Source organism: Sarcophilus harrisii, chromosome 2, assembly GCF_902635505.1.
Source record: "Sarcophilus harrisii chromosome 2, mSarHar1.11, whole genome shotgun sequence".
NCBI lineage: Eukaryota > Metazoa > Chordata > Mammalia > Dasyuromorphia > Dasyuridae > Sarcophilus > Sarcophilus harrisii.
The window spans coordinates 451,045,512-451,061,869 of record NC_045427.1 but is presented as its reverse complement, the minus strand read 5'-3'; the positions used below and the strand labels follow the sequence as shown (position 1 = coordinate 451,061,869).

Sequence of the window (16,358 nt, the reverse complement as noted above, 5' to 3'; positions counted from 1 at the left end):
TTCTCATTTATTCTCTCTCTCTCTCCCTCCCTTCCCCTCCCCTCTCTCTCTCTCACATACACACACACACACACACACACACACCCCCATCATGGATGCAAATGTCAGTGTATAGTTCTTATGGGGATCAAGCATAGCATAGGAGCAAATCAGGGGAGTTGGAAGACATCAGAGTGACAACTTTTAAAGTCTCCAATTCTTAATCACATCTTTGTTCATTTCATACAAACCAGTAATGTCAATGATGTTTCTATAAACTTTAAGAAACAATTGTTGGATCATTTTTCAAAGATGTTCTTTGATATATACTCTTTTTCCCCTCATAATTATAACTTTTTATTGACAGAACCCATGCCTGGGTAATTTTTTTTTACAACATTATCCCTTGCACTCACTTCTGTTCCAACTTTTCCCCTTCCTCCCTCCACCCCCTCCCCCAGATGGCAAGCAGTCCTATACATGTTAAATATGTCACAGTATATCCTAGATACAATATATGTGTGCAGAACCGAACAGTTCTCTTGTTGCACAGGAAGAGTTGGATTCAGGAGGTAAAAATAGCCCGGGAAGAAAAACCAAAATGCAAACAGTTTACATTCATTTCCTAGTGTTCTTTCTTTGGGTATAGCTGCTTCTGTCTATCACTGATCAACTGAAATTAGATCTTCTCTTTGTCAAAGAAATCCCCTTCCATCAATAGACATCCTCATACAGTATCATTGTTGAAATATATAATGATTTCCTGGTTCTGCTCATTTCACTTTTTGCTATATACTCTTAAGCTGAAACAAATTAATCCAAAATCAAGGGGAAGAGTAGTTTATCCAAAGTCACACAGCCAGGAAGTATCAGAGCTGGGATTTGAATCATATCTCTTCTCCAATTCCATCCCTCTCATTCCTTTCCTCATATCATTATTTTAGACTTGTCCAAGTTTCACCTATTCTACTCTGTTGATCCAGAAATACCTGGTGGATCACAAGGTCTACCTAGTCACTGATGATAGAGTAATGCTATTCATTCCTTCCAATTCGCTGTTGTTTAAAGTAGGGAAAGGAATATGATCTGAGACTATTGAGTATCCTCTTCTGACTTCAAGTCTTGCCTTCATTTCTGTCCTTCCTTCTAGTGGTCATGGACTTTACAATCAGTATCCTACAGGTTCATGGGAAACCTTAAAAATTTCAAAGTTTGAAAGGTTCTTAGAACGCAAAATGTCAAAGCTGACAGGGATATTAGAGATCATGTGGTTTGACCTTTTTATTTTAAAGACAAGGAAAATGAAGCCTACAGAAAGACAATGATTTGCTCAAAGTGACAGAATGGGCAAATAGTAGAGTTGAGTCTTAAATCTGGACCTACAGATTGAAATTTTAGTGCTCTTTCTCCTAAATCATGCTACTTCAAAACTTAGGTAATAAGGACTGGCACCTCCATTACTAACAGGCTGGAGATCCCTTCAACAGACTATGCACTATGATAAACCTACTGAGATGGTTAGGGGACAAGGCAAAGGGAGAATTAAATATCTGCAAAGTGCTTAACACTGTACCTAGCACATAGCAGTTGCTTAAATGTTTATTTCCTTCCCTTTCTCTCTCCTCTTTATTTCCTTCTTTATCTTTCACTTTCCTTCCTCTTCCCTCTTTTCTTCTTTCATTGTTTCCTTTTCCTTTCTTCCTTCTACCTTTTGCAATATGTTGAATGAATAAATCAGTTTTTTTCTTGTTCTTAAGATACCTCCTTTATAAAGTTACCAATCAAGTACCAAGAAGGATGAATTCTACTGCTGTGATCTGACACTGTGGCCTCCAATCCATCACTGAATGATGGAATTCTAAGTGCTAGAAGGATCTTAGAAGTCATTTGAGATCCACTTTGCTGCTACAGCACTTCTGGCACACGGTCATCATAGTGCAGTTCATGAAGTGATTAATAAATGCTTTTTAAATGAATAAATGAGTGAATTTGGCCTCTGCCTGAGCAGCAGCAATAAGGAAGACTCCTATCACAATACTAACTGCCCTCTCTAAGAATGTCTGAGGCACCATCTCCATTTTCTCTAAGTCTCGTCTACACCTGTACCAGATATTCTTTGTGTTATTGAATAAAAAATGTAAATGCCCTTTTGCCTCTTCTATACCTGCTCCAGGGAGCAGCGAATTCCAATACCTGGTAGCTGCATGCTACCAGTGAAGCCTGAAGTACAGTGGACAATTCACTGGCTCTGGCACTAACTTGGGTGATCTAGGCAAGTGCTATAATATTATTCCTATTTCACAGATGAGGAAAACAAGGCTGAGAGGACTTCACAGACTTGTGTAGGTTCACAAAGGTAGAAAGGATCTGAGATGAGATTTAAACTCAGATCCTCCTAACTTTCAGTTTAGGGCTCTTGCAATTCTATTGTTCTAGATTCCAAGAAATGTTCCTTAGAGCAAAACATTTAAAATTCAGCGTGTACAGAGAAAGGCAAAACCAAAACCAAAAACGATGCAAAGATTCAAGAGCAGGCCACGTGAAGATCTAAGAATGTGTGTTCTACGAGACCATGCGTGATCAGGAGGCAGAGCCTGAGAACCTCTTTCAAGTATATGAAGAGCCCCCTGTTCTGCTTGGTCTGAAACGGCAGGATCTGAAGCAGTGTGGGAAGTCACAGCAAGGCAGGTTTCAGGACAACATAGGAAAATGGTGGCTACAACAATGGAGCAGTCAGTTTGAGAAGAAGATAGTGAATATCCTCTCAGCAGACATCTTTTAAGTAGTGGCTGGGGAGTCTATTATAGTAGGGACTGGGCCTGATGATCTTTAAGTTCTCATTTCATCCTAAGATAGCATGATCCAAAGTAAAAGATCTGCAGTGAGCTGAGGAAAAGCCAAAGCAGAAGAGAAACTACCTCTCCTGTCTTTAGAGTACTTTCCCAAACATGCATTATCCACATTTGTAGAAAAGGAGCTTGTCCTCCAAAAGCTTCCATTAGAATGGGGAAAAAGAAGGAAATTAAAGGTAAGCTTTTAGCAAACAGATAATAATCCTGTTACAACACTTATTTTTTTTAAACCAGGTTTGCATTTTGGACTTAAGTGCTCATACCTGGAATGGACTCTAGGCTTCTTTACCAAGGAATTCAAGAGGACAGTCTTGCAGAGAAACATCATGTAGACAAAGCTCATTGAGATGTCATGAGTCATGAGATTTGGGGCTGGAAGGAACCTCAGAACGCAGCATGTTAGGGAGCTAGAGGGAGCCTTAGAACACCAAGTATTAAAATCAGGAAGGAGATAAGCAATCATCTCATCAAGCTCCCTCATTTTAGGGGTGACAGTGATGGTAAAAGTGGCAGAACTGGGATTTGAATCTTCTCTCCAGACTCCAAATTCTGTGCTATTCTTTCTGCACTTCCAGTCCAACCTGCTCATTCACCCCTACTTCAATGACAGAATATTACCTATAGAAGTCAAATTTAAGAGTCCAGAAATAGATATTATAGAAGGCAAGAAGACATCTGTCATGGTTTCATACCCTATTTGATTTTAATAACCTGTTCCTTCCCCCACCCTTGCTAATTTTCACCAAGCCAGTAGTTATAAGCTCTATTTAGTACTTGGTCATCTTGTTAATTTCTTTAAGCACAGAATTTGGATCTGCTCCATTTCATCACTCATAACATATAATAATAATAATGCTGTCTTCTGCATACAAAGATGATGTTGCTGACCCACCATCACCAGGGCATACTTTTGTACGTTTTTTTTCAGTAACGGTGTTATGTTTGCATAGATCTGTTCCACTATCTTGTCCTCCATCCAGCCCCCATCCAGCTATGTCTAGCCAAAGGTATTAAATTTTCGAGGGCATGGAATAGGGCACCATTAACTTGCCCAGATGGGAGCCAAACCTATGACCTTAGTTTGCACTGTGCTCTAATCAAGTCTACTAACTAATCATTACACTTGGCACATAGAACATTCAGAAAACAAAATTCAGTGACACTAAAATATTCACATGAGGTTTTATTCTCTTATTAAGAAATAGGATGTTTATAATGAAGCAAATAATAAAAATCATATTTTTATAATACTTGAAGGTTTATAAAACTCTTACTCTGAAACAACCCTAGAAGGTAAACAGGGCAAAGATTATTATGTCCATTTCACAGAGGAGGAAACAGATGCTCCAAAAGGTTTTAAATGAGCTGTCCAAGATTATGAAATGGAGTCAGATTGGTATGTGGGCCTTCTCACTCTATGTCCAGAGGGGAGGTGCTATCAAATGTTAGCACTTGTTATTATGATCCTTTGTTATCGCTATATAACCAGCCCACCTCCCTTTTTGGTTCAATTTGTTTACAATTTGGTGTCTTTTTATAGCACTTAAAGGATCAGGGAAATCTTCAAGGAGGAGGTGAGAGCTGAGTTGGACTTTGCACAGATATAACTTGTTCAAGACTGCCCCAAAAGGAGTCTAGGGTCTCCTTTAGATGACTTATCCTTGTAGGAGCCAGCATAGTATAGCGAAAGAATTCTGGGCAGAGAGTAAAGTCAGGAAGTCTATAAGGAAAGCCCCCCAAACAGATACTGGATGAAGGGAAGACAAGTTAAAGGCATAAATGGCCTGTGGTCCACACCAATGCAAGAAGTGCTCAAATCCACTGAATGATAGATCCAGCAAAGTATCATAGTTTCTTAATTCAATTCAATAAGCATTATTAAGCATTTACTACATTTAAGCACTGTGCTAGGAAAACAAAAACAAAAATTAAAAAGTCTATCTCCTCAAGGAGCTTACATCCTACTAAGGCATACAATAAGTAAACATAATTTTAAAGAAGCTATTATGGTAGTCTAGGTGAGAGGTGGAAGGCCTGAACTAGAATGCTGATGGTGAGGAGACAGATGCAAGAGAAAGATGTCATGGAGGAAGAATGGACAACACTTGACAACTGACTGTGTATGGTGGGGGAGTGGAAGGGGCAGGTGCAGGGAAAGTGACAGTGACTCTGAGATTCTGGACTTGAAAGCTGAGAGAAGTTTGAAGAAGAGGTCAGTTTTGTGGGGGGAAGAGAGTGACTTACGGACAAGTTGAGTCTGAAATGCTCCCAGCACACTGAATGTTGATGTCTAAAGGTAACTGGGGATGTGGAAATAGAATGCCAGAGAGGGATTAAGGGTTAGCTATTTGCATAGGAGAAGGAGGACTCCATCTTTTTTTATCTTTAAATCCCCCTTAGCACATGGCAGAGTTGGGCCCCAGACCTGTGATTCCTTGGTATGTCACAGTCCTAAGTGAGAAAATGACTTCTCCTAATGCAAGCTAACACCCTGGTTCCAACTTCCAGGCTCAGAGAGCTGCCTGTGGTGGGTGTCAGCAAATCATGACCCAAGGGCCAACTGCCCTCAGGCTACCCCTGTATGGCCTGTGAGGTAAGAATAGTTTTTGCCTTCTGAGCTCATAAGATGGTGGATGTGGTACATGGACTAACACCTAACCTAGAGCACCGATAATTTTAGGGGCTTGGCCAGGGTTGCACAGCCCATTTGTGACAGAGGCAATGCCTAAAGACAAGTCTTTAGTTTTAAAACCAGCTGTCTCATCACTAGGCTGTACTGCACACAGCAAACACTTAATAAAGGTCCATTGAGGGCTTAATGAAATCAAAGGCCCAAACTTCTCAATAGATCCTAGAATCTCACAAAAAGATGGGACTTGGGTTACAGAACCTAATCCATACTTAGATCTGGGGTCACCTAGTTAATAGAGCCCTGGATCTGGAGTTCAAACAGATCAGGGTCTGAATCCTGCCTTATTCACTCACAGCATGGAGCCCACCATGAGCTCAGAACATCTGGCTTCAACCCGCTTCAGACACCTCCAGTTTTATGACCCTGAGTCAGTGACTTCGCTTGCCTCTGAAACAACGGAGTAAGGCTCAATGGGCCCTGATGGCCCTTTCAGCTCTGAGTCTCCACTCTTCTTGCTGAACCTTACTGGGGCCACCTGTTTCCTCACCTGAAGAAGGGCTCAACAACAGGGCTGATTTCCTAGGTTTGTTGTGGGGATCAAAGGTGATGATGTATGTCAAGCGCTTTACATCCATGTGTGTGCAGCACTGTATAAATGTGAGCTCTTGTTAATCCTCTTGACAGGCAGTTCTCTGCTTCTGCTCCAGTTCCCTCCAGTTAGGGGGAACTCATTACCTCCTGGGGCAATGAATTCTATTATTAGGGAGGCTGTTTTTTTCCCCTCCCCTGAAATCAAACTCCTGAAGGATGCAGCCCTGGGCTGAAAAATGCTTCCCTCTAACTTAACCTCCATTCACCCTTCACTCCTGGCTTTGCCCTCTGGGGCCAAAGAGAGAAACAGGATCCCTCTTTCTTTTCTCTGAAGAGAAACATCACCCTGCCTTTAAGACTTTTCCTCTGCAAGTTAAATCCTCCTCCTCATGATCCTCACATGATAATGGGAGCTCTCTTTGGGGGATGTGCCACAACTCCCCAGTGTTATCCCTCAAGTGTGGTATCTAAGACCTAAGACACTAGAAGTGGTGATGGGACATTTGCTTATGTAACTGTTAGTGCCCTTCCTCCCAGACTGCTGTGAATATTTAACTAGTTTGTTTTTATTTATATTTATTCTTTTTACATTTATTCTGTATATTACTAAAAATGTTTGTTATCTCCCCAAATAAAACATAAGCTTCTTAAGAATAGGGGCTATTTAATTTGTATCTGTTCCTTTTGTACGTAGTATACGGGAAAAGCTGGATAAATGCTTGCAGATTGATTTGTGCCATCATGTATGTAACAAAACTGTGTTCCTGTGTTGCTGAATGAAGGTGCAGCCTTTCACAATACTGTCAAAGACAATGCAAAGAAAAGGAATATGCAGCTAGTTGTTGTCTCAGCTGCTAACTCCTGTACAAAGCAGGAGACCCCAGAGAAATACTATAAGCAGTCCTTTATTGGGGGGAAAGTCACGAGGGAATTTTCTTCATTTCTGGGTTAGCATTATGCATTTCTCCCTTCCCTGCCAAAGTGACCTAAAATCTATATATGACAATCAGATTTTTTTTTATGATTTACTGAAAATCAAAGACAAAATGGGACTTTTTTTGTTTTTGTTATGACAGGTTTAGAAATTTGTTGTACTACATTGATTCAATTTTCCTTGATTTCAGCCATTTTTCAATAAAAAACCTGATTCTGCTAGCTGAGAATACAAGAAGAAAACCCAAAGGGAACAGAGAATATTGAAATGGTTCCACCATTTCCATCTTTGAGACAAATATTCCTTTCAGAGGAGAAGCTGCTTCTGTGCACGTGACTGCTTAACAACCTTCTATACATAAAAAAAAAGGGAAAAAAGAGAAGACAGCATAGAATCTAATGTTATCTTATAGAAGCAGTGAAAACATCTAATCTTAGGTCTATTTCATTCAGTTGCTCCAACTCTATTTTCAGAGTCATCATGTATACTGAAATGCTGGTCATTTTTCCATCTTCAGAAAAAAAATTCCAACATATCACAAACCAGGCTGTCAAATGTGACATAATTTTGTTAATTAATTGAATGGGCTCCATTTCTTATACTAAATCATTAAGAGATATGATCATTTCAGAAAATCCCCGTTTCTGCTAAAGAACAACTACAATACCACCATCTACAAAGCTTTAAGGCTTAACAAAGAGTTCCTTACAACTACCTTACTGGGTGGGTAGTGGAAATATTATTATTCCCTTTCTAGAGGGAAGAAAATGGAGGTGAAGAAATTTGATCATAGCTAGACAGCTAGAAAACATAAAAGGTAGGATTTAACACAGATCTTGTGATTCTAAGTCTATTGTGTTGCTGTACCATACCAGGCCTTAAAGAAATGGCATGAGTTTATCTGGCGTTTTAAACAAAAACACCGTTCTCAGATGATGCCCTGTGGGTTGTAATGCAAAAAGGACATGTTATTATTCCTTTGGCTGAGAAAACTGAGGCTGAGCCCGGGGAGTGGCCACGGGATTTGGCTACCGGGTCCCATTTCTTTTCTTTCTCAAACACAACACTCAGCCAAGCAAAGGAGAAGGGTGTTCTCGTGGCCTGCCTGGCCCAACTAATGCCACAACCGGCCACGAAGGTGCACTGGGTTTGATCATGTGGGGCTTCCAGCTTGTGAACCTCAGAGGGACAGGGAGACCTGAGTGGCTGCCTCTGAATTAACTCTAAGTGACCAAAGTGCAGACCTGGAAGAGCACTTGGCCCTTTTGGAGCCCAAAGCTTGGTTCGATATCCCGGCACTCAGTGCAGTTCCAAGCTTCTGGAGCTTAAACCAGCAGGTACCTTTTTGAGGGGGCACACACACATGTATGTACACACACACACATGTACATGTATCCCAAATACATGTATGTGTGCATATGTGTGTGTGTTTATGTATTTTTAATTTAATTCACAAAAGCTCCCAAAGCCTAAAACTGCACCCAGATTTCTGGGACCCTCTGTGATGTGTGCAAGCACTTTAAAACCACAAACCACCACAGACATGCGAGACCCCCTTACCCTCGTCACTGGCACAGCAAGCCCCCTGGAGCGCCTCAATCCTGGAAGTGCTTTTCTCTAAAGGCACCCTGAGAACCAAGGAGCACAGCCCTCCCTCCTCCATGAAGCTCCTTCCTCCTCCACACTGCTCCTCTCGTGGGGACCTGCGCCCCCCCCCCCCGTGGCGCACCCTCCTGGCAGATCTACCTGCTGGGGGCGGCCGCAGCACCCCATGCCCGGGACCTCTCGGAGAACTGAGGGTCCTAGAGAAAGCCCCGAGCCACGGCTGGGTGGGGTGGGCTACTCACCTCTTTCTCTATTTCTGCCAGAGATTTGATGGTGATCCCCAAGAGATCAATGGGCTGCATCTGAAACACAAAAGACAATTTACTTTCTTAAACAGCTGGGAAATGCCACTTTAACATCTGGCTTTGCATTTCAAACATGGGACAATTATCTAAGAAAAGCAGCGGCATTGCTTTGTCTTTACCACAGCACTGCATATTGGTAGAAGTATCCTAGCAAGGAGGGAATGCGCCCATCCATTCATTAGAAAGGTGATAAAAGTAGCAAAAATAAAGAAAGCAGCTTCCTGAGAATATGGCAGAGAAATGGGATCCACACCACGCCAGGGCAGTGCTCTTTGGCCCTTTCTCCCTTTCTTTGTCTCTTTCTCACCCGAGGAAGGTCTAGCAACTCCTATGAAAAAGCATGATGTTGCCAAGACCTGCCTTGGTTTTTTATTTTTTCCCTGCAAAGCAGTGCACAGACTGGGAAGCTGGTAAGGCTTCCCCTTCCTTTCAGCTGCCATGGGGGTAGATGTGCCCTGAGCACTCTGGCCAGCTGGTGGCACTGGTGCCTAAGGAATTCTGGGCAGGGAGGCCAGGGCCTTGTTGGTATTCATGCGGGAGCTGAGGGAATTCCAGCTCTTTGAAAATGCACGGTGAATAAAATAACTGCACATAAATTATCATTTTCAGAAATCAATGGTGGTGAAAAATGATAACATCACATTTTAATGGGCGTTTCTGTAATTTCATGAAGATGGAGGCCCTTCTTGTGAAATGCTGGCTCCTTGACAGCAAACACACATTTTGATGTGAGCTAGAAGCAGACCCTGCCTCGAGAAACCCGTGAAGATGACAGGATTTGGAGCTGGCAGGCCCTTAGAACACAGGACACTGGAGCCAGAAGGAAGTCTAGAAGTCATCAGGTTCCGCCCCCTGACTTCAGAGATGAAGATCCTCTAGACCAGAGACATTACATGATCTGTCCATCATCTCGCTGGTAGAAAGTTACCACAGCCAGAATTTAAGCTCTATATGGCCTGGTTCTGAATCTAGGGCCTGTTTGACCCAAGGCTATTGGAAGAACTCGGGAGAAATCTGTTTCCCGAGTTTGGGGACTTCAGTGACCATCATTTCTGAAATAAAACATTGGAATCAAAGGATCTCAGAGATGATCTACTTTCCCATTTCCCAGAATCACAAAGTAAGGCTCAGAGAGAAGTGCTTCATCCTAGCTTATAGGGATAGTAAATTCTAGCCCAGGGCCTCTGCTGTCAAATCTATTCTCTCCATAATAACACAATTCCTCAAACTCCTCCTTTTCCCAGATTCCCATTTTATAGATGAGGAATCTGAGGAGAAGAAGCATCTCTTCCTCAATGTCACACAGCAGCCAGTAGAATTGGGACTTGAACCCAGGCCCCAAAGTGGTGTTATTTATATGACCCTACATTGTCTGGCAGCAGAGATTTTCTTTCTATTTACTATACACTTTTTTTTTTTTTACACTATGATGTTACCCAGAATCCTCTGCCCCTAGTTTTATTACCAAAGGGCTTCTTGTGCTCAGCCTGCTTATAGCATATCTTACTCACCATGAAAACTCTTGTGAAAAGCCTACTGAGTATAGTGGTCAACACTATGGCCACTATAGTTGAGTTTCCCTTGTGGGCAGATAAAATTATAGAAAGATGAGTATCTATAAATGCAAAACAGTCCTAACATTACTAACAGGAAAGTATTAGTTAGTACATCCAGGTCCACAAAGCACTTTCATTAAACAACTCTGTGGAGCAGATAATGAAAGTTATTACTATCTCCATTTTACAGATAGGTAAACTGAGTCTTGGAGAAGTAAAATGACTTGCCTACTATCATAAAGCTTCTCAGCTTCAGGATCATGATTTAAAGTCCAGGTCTCTCCTGACTTTTCTCCTTGTTTTTTTCTACTACATTGTATGTTTCTTACTTTTTTTACACTATAGTATTGCCCAGAAAGCTCTTCCCTCAGTCTGCCATGTCTTGCCAACAACAAATTTGCCCAAGGCAGCCGTGGGGACATCTAGCCACAGAATTAACCCATGCCTCCCGGGGATGCTGTCGCTGCTTCTCTCCAAACAGTCTGCCACATTTGCACCAGCAGCCAGAGGGGCACAGGAACAGGGAAAACACTTCCCGCTCTCCATTTCCGCTGCCTGGAAGCCAGCAGAGGTCCAGCTGTTGTGTCATTAGGCTCTAACTACCTCACTAAACTTTCTAGATTGGAATGGGTAAACAGGACAGAACAGCCTCCCCAAGGAAACAGGAGAGACGCCAGGGTAGCTATGGCAACAGAGCTAAGAGAAGTCAGCTAAAGTTACTCATGCTCCACATGCAACATCACAAGCATTTTTCAAGATTAAGCTGCTAGCAGAAAGATGTCGGGGCTGCATATTATATTTCATTAGAATGGAAATTGCAGAGTGGACCAAATCACAAGGCGCCTGGCTTGAAGCTGGGCCCAAGGACAACATTTAGTTGTTCTTTTGCTAATACCTAAACCAGAGCCTTCATTTTTACTAACAGCTCAGACCTTCAGGGGAGGGTGGGAAGGATCATAGACCAAATGAGGGGCTAGACTGCAAACCACCTTGCAGAATTAACATTCTATATTCTAAGGCTTATTCAATTTTATCTTTCTATGATATAACATCCCATTAGCTCTATGTTATAATATGAAGATCCTTCTCAACTCTGTCCAATTTATAGGGATCTAATATTCCGTATGCTAAGACCCCCTAACAGCTCTAAATTCCATATTCTTTTCTATGTTAACATCCTATTTTTAACAGCCTGTTCCTTGTGATTTGTGTGAACTTTCAAACAGCACAGTAATGATACAAATCACCACAAAGGGACAACCATGGACCTTTCACTTATAACTAGTGACTGATCAGTAGCCTCCTCAATCCAGTATTTTTTGGACAGTATAACACTGTTCATCTTTCCAGGGTCAATGCTTCTATCACTGGTTTGAAGCAGCATTAACACTGAGAGAAGAATATAGTGGAGAAGCATGGTATTCTATGCTTCTTCTGTTTTTTGGGAAGTAAGGTGGGAATCCAAAGACAGCTCACTATACCCCCTTAGGTTTCTGCTCTATTCTCTGTAAATATGGGGTTAAGCCTCGTTTGCTACATGGTTAGATGGTACTGTTCTCACAGAGACTAATCTCTTGTTTGGGTGGTGAGAGACAGGTTCTAGAATCAAGGAATGTTAGGGCAGAGAGAGAGCTCAGGGATCATGTAATCATTCTCATTTCATAGAGAGAGGACTTCTGAAAATCCCCCTATGCAAGGTGAGAGAATGGATTAAATGCTTTCTGAGTTCCTTTCCCATCTAACAGAACTGGTATGAATGACTCCAGATCCAATATTCTACAATATTGCACTATGTGATCTCTTTTTTCAACTCTGCCACTAACTTCCTGTATGACCTTAAGCAAGTCATGTAAATTCTCTGAGCCTCAGCTTCCTTGTTAATAAAATGAGGAGATTTAGCTTAGGTGACTGCTCAAGTTTCTTCCTCCTCTGAAATGCTGTGATTCTATGAAGTCCTCTGTCATTTCCACAGATTTCAACTTCCATAATGTGAAAACTAATTATACCTTCTTTCTTCAATAAATTGCCATGATTAAATAAAAAAGAACAAAAATTATTAAGCTACATTTGGAAAATGAAAAGTATTCACAGCTATGAGGTTGGATCAAAATTACCATTTGCACTTAAAATGAAAATGACTCACTAGAGCATCCATCTTTTCTAATAAGAATCATGTACAGAACTTACACTTTCTGGAACACAAGAAAACTTCTCTGAAATCATAAAAGGCACTCCATCCATAGCTGAAAAAGGAAGAGAAAGCACATGTCAAAGTCATCCTAGGCATCAAGAAAACTCAGAGCTGAAGGGGACCTCAGGAGCCCCTTAGTTCTACCCCAAACTCAGAAGAAAGGCTTTATAGAGCACCTCTGACAAATTGTGTTCATTCTCCATTTGAAGGCCTTCAGGGATGGGGAACTCTCTGCTTCCTGAGAAAGCACATGCTCCTGCTGGACAGCACTGAGAGGAAGCTTCTCCCTTCTACCCTCCCATTTGTCTCCACAATTCTCCCCCGTTTGCAGTTGTGTGCTCTAAGGCCACGCAGAACAAACCAATCCCTCTCTCATGGGCCAGTCCTTCAAATCCCAGAAAACAATGATGCTACCAATCAAGCCTTCCCTCTTTCCTTTTTCTCATCAGACTACACATCTCCAGATCTTTCATGGATCCTTTTAGTGCATGATTTCAAGGCCCCTCACTCAATCTCCTGGGTACCCTCCTCAGGACATGCTCTTGAGTTTGGGAATGTTCTTCCTAATTCATATTGCGGAGAAGTAACTATTACCTTCCAGATGTGGTTTGACTAGGGAAGACCATCACCTTCAGTAATCTGGATACTGATTTTTCAGTTCTTTTAACTTAATGGATTTGAAGTCTTAAGACCAGACTCTCTGAAGATATGTCCAAACTGATTGGAGAGGTTTCATTCGTAATCCCTCAGTAAAAGATTAATAATAATGCCATGAACATTGTACTCAAAATTTCAAAGGTCTGAGCTTGAGCTAGGAGGCTCTTTAAAGAACATCTAAAGTCAGATCCTACTATTTTACAGGTAAAGAAACTGAGATCCTAATAGCTCCACGTCTCTTTACACATTGGGCCCTGAGTTCTCCAACACAAAGATGCGTTTGATATTTAAGATTCTAAATACATATTTCTGACAATACTGTACTGTAATCTCTAAAAGAGTAGGGACTGAGTCTTCCATAAACTTTGTATTTTACCCAGTACCCCACTTAATATCTGCCTTTTGAATGAAGGCCTGACAGGGTATGGTGGAAAACAGCTAGAGTTGGAATCAGACCTGGGTTCGAATTCTGAATTAATATTTATTGTGGGAAAAATGCAACTCCTTTCACCTCAGTTTCCTAATCTGGAAAACATGGATAATAATATCGACCTATCTTACAAAGCTTATTGTGAAGACATATGAGAAAAAAATTCAGTCATTTACTCATATATCATTTCTTAAGCACTTACTAGAGCCAGGAGCCATGCTAGATGATAGGGATACCTCAACAAAAAATAAACAATTCCCACCATTGAGAAGTCTACATTTTGTTGGATACAGAAAAAGCATCTTGCAAACTTTAAAGCATTATAGAAATATCAGTTCTTCTTATTACATAAAAAGTACTTTGAAAACCTTAAAGGGCTATATGATGGCTACTAATTAGTTGTGTGACTTTGTGTAAGTCACTTCCCTTTTCTGCATGAATGAAATAGAAGAGATGACCTCCAATGACGTTCTTTCATTTTTAATTCTTTGAAGCCCTAGAAGTCCTTCCACCAGTCTGAGAGAATGTACATGCACAAAATTGATATCTCCAATAGATTAATAAAAACAAAAGAGAACCCTGAAAAAAAATTATGCTGTAATGAATTATAGGCCCAGCCATGCAGTAGGGTGAAATATGACCTGTTTTAGAACTAAAAGGGCTCACCAACTGGAGAGATATTTCCTCTCCCGTAATCCCTAAAGCCTACTTCTCACCATCAACACATCACTAACTTTAAAAACAGCTTGATGGGGAAATTGGAGCCCAGCAGGGGCCTGTACCAGGTAAATGACCTCTGATCCATGACTGCTTTACTTCCCAGGGTAATTTTATTCATTGGGGATTACAGCATCAAATTTGCTTCAATAATCTATTGCTTTCTCCATGCAGATGCTTCCTTTACTGCCTCCAGCCTCAGCACCCTTCACGTTTTAAACAGACAGTCTTCATGAGCTCCTATAGATGAAAAATTAAATGAATCATCTAGTACCTAGAATTCTGGCGATGAACTCCTTAATGGCACTGCCAGTCTCATGGACAGGAGCATTCACAACAACTGACATTTATATAGTCTTTTAAAGTTTGTGAGAGGCAACATGGTGGGGTAGAGTAGATAGAGAGCTGGTCTCAAAGGCAAGAATACCTGGAGTCAAGTCCTGTCTCTGACACCTACTATCGGCGTGATCCTGGGCAAGTCATCCATCTCTGCCTGCCTTAGTTTCCTCAGCTGTAAAAAGGGAATCGCATCAGCACCTATCTCCCAGAGTTGTTTAGGACAAAATAAGATATTTGTAAAACTCTGAAGTCCTCCCTACATTCTTCCTTTTAGTCCTCCTCCTCCCACCTCATGTGTCTAAGCTTGAGAGTTGCAGAGAAGGTATCAATGTGCATTGATGAAGGTAACCTTCACCTGGGAACTCTTTGTAACAATGAAAGAGCAGGTGCTGGGTGCTCTTTTAATTTTGCAAAGTGCTTTTGCATACATTATTTTATTACTTAATCTTCACAAAAATCTTGGCAGGAAAGTACAGTTATTAAGCACTTGTTATGTGCCTGATACTATGCAAAGCCCTAAAGATACAAAGAAAGGCAAGAATATTTCCTGTATCCAAGGAGCTCACATTTTAATGGAGATGAAGATGGAAATAACTAAATTCGTATGCAGAATACAGGGAAGCCCTTCACAACAGGGACCAAGAAAGGTCTCCTGCAGAAGGTGAGATTCGAGCTAAGTTTTGAAGGGAGCTCAGGAAACTAAGAGGAGGAGGAGAGAGAGAATTCCAGGCATGGGAGATAGTCAATACAAAGGCATGAAGTTGGGAAAGAGTATATGTTGTATGAAAATCACAGATCCTTGAATTACTGAGGTAACTATTTCCCTCAGATTGTAAGGTTTTAGGTGTAAAATAGTGTGTTACTTATTTTTATAAGCATTAAATAAATGTTTACTGAACTGAATGGAATGAGCTATTTGACAAATCATGAGCTCTCCACCATGGAAAGTAGAGAACAGGTGGCCAACCATCTGCTAGGCATGGAAGAGAGGAGATTCCTATATTTGGCCAGGCTGGATTGAATATCTCCTAAGGCCTTTTCCAAATCCTAATATGTGAATTTTATGAATTTCAAGCGATGGTAGACCAGTAAAAAGATTACTGCACATGGAGTCAGAAGTTCCATGTTGGAGTCCATCACAATATTCTCCTAGAGGAAATTTGTGGAAGAGATAATTCAATTAGATTTAAACATATTAAGTTCCTTTTATGTGATAAAAGCAGTCCTTACCCTTAAGGAATATATAACCCAAAAAGTCTAATACATAATTAATTACAATATACAGGTGGGCTATAAGTACCCTAATATAAAGTGCTATGGGAGATCAAAGAGAAGAAAGATCGCATTTAGCTGTGGAAATAGGGATAAGAGCTGAGAAAGTATCATAGAGGTGGGTGCGTTTACATTAGCTTTTGAACTTGGGTAGGACTAGGACAGTGAGCAATGATCCGTTTTTTTTTTTTTTTGGGGGGGGAGAAACTAGTATCACTCTATGCATAAAGTATTAAAATATTAAGAAAACGTGAACTGCTTGAGGATAGCTTTCATATATTTCCTATTTTTTTTCTTC

At 41.0% G+C, this 16,358-nt stretch overlaps 1 protein-coding gene across 2 annotated transcripts in view; it reads right to left on the bottom strand.

The window, feature by feature from the left end:
• Positions 1 to 16,358, bottom strand: part of MVB12B (multivesicular body subunit 12B) — a 275,519-nt gene that overhangs the window by 31,405 nt on the left and 227,756 nt on the right. For both annotated transcript variants that reach the window (XM_031954307.1, XM_031954308.1), the window contains exons 8-9: positions 12,642 to 12,697; positions 8,836 to 8,895 (exon numbers count right to left, since the gene is read on the bottom strand). In XM_031954307.1, the coding sequence (XP_031810167.1) occupies positions 8,836 to 8,895; positions 12,642 to 12,697 (116 nt within the window). The remainder of the gene's footprint in view (positions 1 to 8,835; positions 8,896 to 12,641; positions 12,698 to 16,358) is intronic.